This window comes from Cariama cristata, unplaced genomic scaffold (genome assembly GCF_000690535.1).
Source record: "Cariama cristata isolate BGI_N322 unplaced genomic scaffold, ASM69053v1 scaffold17680, whole genome shotgun sequence".
Taxonomy (NCBI): Eukaryota; Metazoa; Chordata; class Aves; order Cariamiformes; family Cariamidae; genus Cariama; species Cariama cristata.
Window position 1 is genome coordinate 734 of NW_009596557.1, and position 1516 is coordinate 2249.

General features: G+C 54.6%; 1 protein-coding gene across 1 annotated transcript in view; it reads right to left on the reverse strand.

Annotated features, from left to right (window-relative positions):
• Positions 1–623: 623 nt before the first annotated feature.
• Positions 624–1516, reverse strand: part of CCM2 (cerebral cavernous malformation 2) — a gene marked incomplete at its 3' end in the record, with an annotated part of 8063 nt that continues 7170 nt past the window's right edge. The window contains exons 8-9 of the mRNA XM_009706647.1: positions 1287–1425; positions 624–762 (exon numbers count right to left, since the gene is read on the reverse strand). Of these exons, the coding sequence (XP_009704949.1) occupies positions 624–762; positions 1287–1425 (278 nt within the window). The remainder of the gene's footprint in view (positions 763–1286; positions 1426–1516) is intronic.

A 1516-nucleotide genomic window follows, 5' to 3' on the forward strand; every position in this document is an offset into this window, starting at 1 on the left:
TATTAAAGCCAAAAAAAAAAAATCAAAGCAGGGAGGGAATTTGAGCAGGAGGGACTCGAAGAGTCCCTGAGGCGCTCGGTCTCCTTTTAATGAAGGGGAAAGAAAGGATCGTGTTCCCCTGCCAGGGTGCACACCTTCCCTTCCGGAGTGTGAAGTCCCCGGCAGGGTTCGATCCGCCCGGATGAATGGCACATCCAACACCAGAATGGCCTGGTGTCATTCTTGCTACCAGCTACTACTCTCTTGCTACCAGCGGGCAGAGAAAAGCCGGGTGTCGGGGCTGGAGGAGGTACCCAGGCTCCCTTTGCAGTCAGGAGGCAGAGGTGAACATCTCGAGGGGTGACGCAAGGCTCCGAGCTGGGGGAGCTTGAGCTAGATGGACCCTCAGGAAAGAGGGATCTCCAAAGGAGAGACAGATTGAGATGTTGCTCCTTGCTTGGTGACACTCCAAGGAATCTTTGTGCCATCCAGGTCTACCCCTTTAATCCCTGAAATCCCATCAGACTGCCCATGGGCGTCAACCATTGGTACCAGGCAAATCACGAGGGCTCAGGAGCAGACAGACGCCTGCTCGCACCCCCCAGTCGGTCATCCGTGGGGAATCTCTGGCTGCTGACACTCACCTAAGAGCAGGAACTTTCTGCTGTCCCCATAGAGCTGCTTCAAGTTGATGCAGAATTCATGGATTGAAGCCCCGTTGCGATACTCGTGCAGGAGCATTGCGAACTGCTGGATCTCTTGGGAAGAGAGTTTCGTTCGGAGCTGCGGAAGAGAAGCACGCCACAAACCTCACTGATTTTTTTTTTTTTTTAGGAGGAAGAGATGATGGGAAGCCTGGGAACCAGGCATGTACCGGATTTACTGCTATTTAATAAGAGCTGCAGCAATGAACCAGCTCATCCCAATGGAAAAGCAGGAGAGGCTGGTACAACCCACGACGGAGCTGGCAGCTTTCAAACAGGGACAAGCTGTGAGCATACGCAGGGACCGTGACTCATGAAGTGACGGACCTGGCGTGCCGTGGATGGCGTGCCATGCCTTTATGTGGCGAGAGGGGACAAGGGGGTGGGGATGCTCTGGCAACAGAAGGACGTGAGCCCGCGTTCAGGTCCCACGAGGCCTCCAAGCACAATTGGTACAAAAAAGGAGGCGGATGAGATGTTCCGACACCAGGACGTGCTCACGTTCTACATGCCGAGGCAATGAACCCAAATCCCAAAAGCACTCGAACACCCTAAACGGAAGAAAACCCTTCTGCCCTGTCCTGCACCGCAAGGACACCCTACCGTCATCATATAGTCCTGGAGCAGCTCTGTCGCTGTCGTGCTCAGCTCGCTCTCACTGACTGTCTTAATGTGTGGAGACTGTTGTGTGGAGAAAGAAGAGGGGGAGTTGTCGCCCGCATCCAAGGTTTCTGGAAAGGAACTGAAATGCAAACAGATCATGAGTCCTCCAGAGCTCCTCGGGCACCTTCTGCATCGCTGGCGCTGGCAGTCGTGGCACGGGAGAGCCTGGA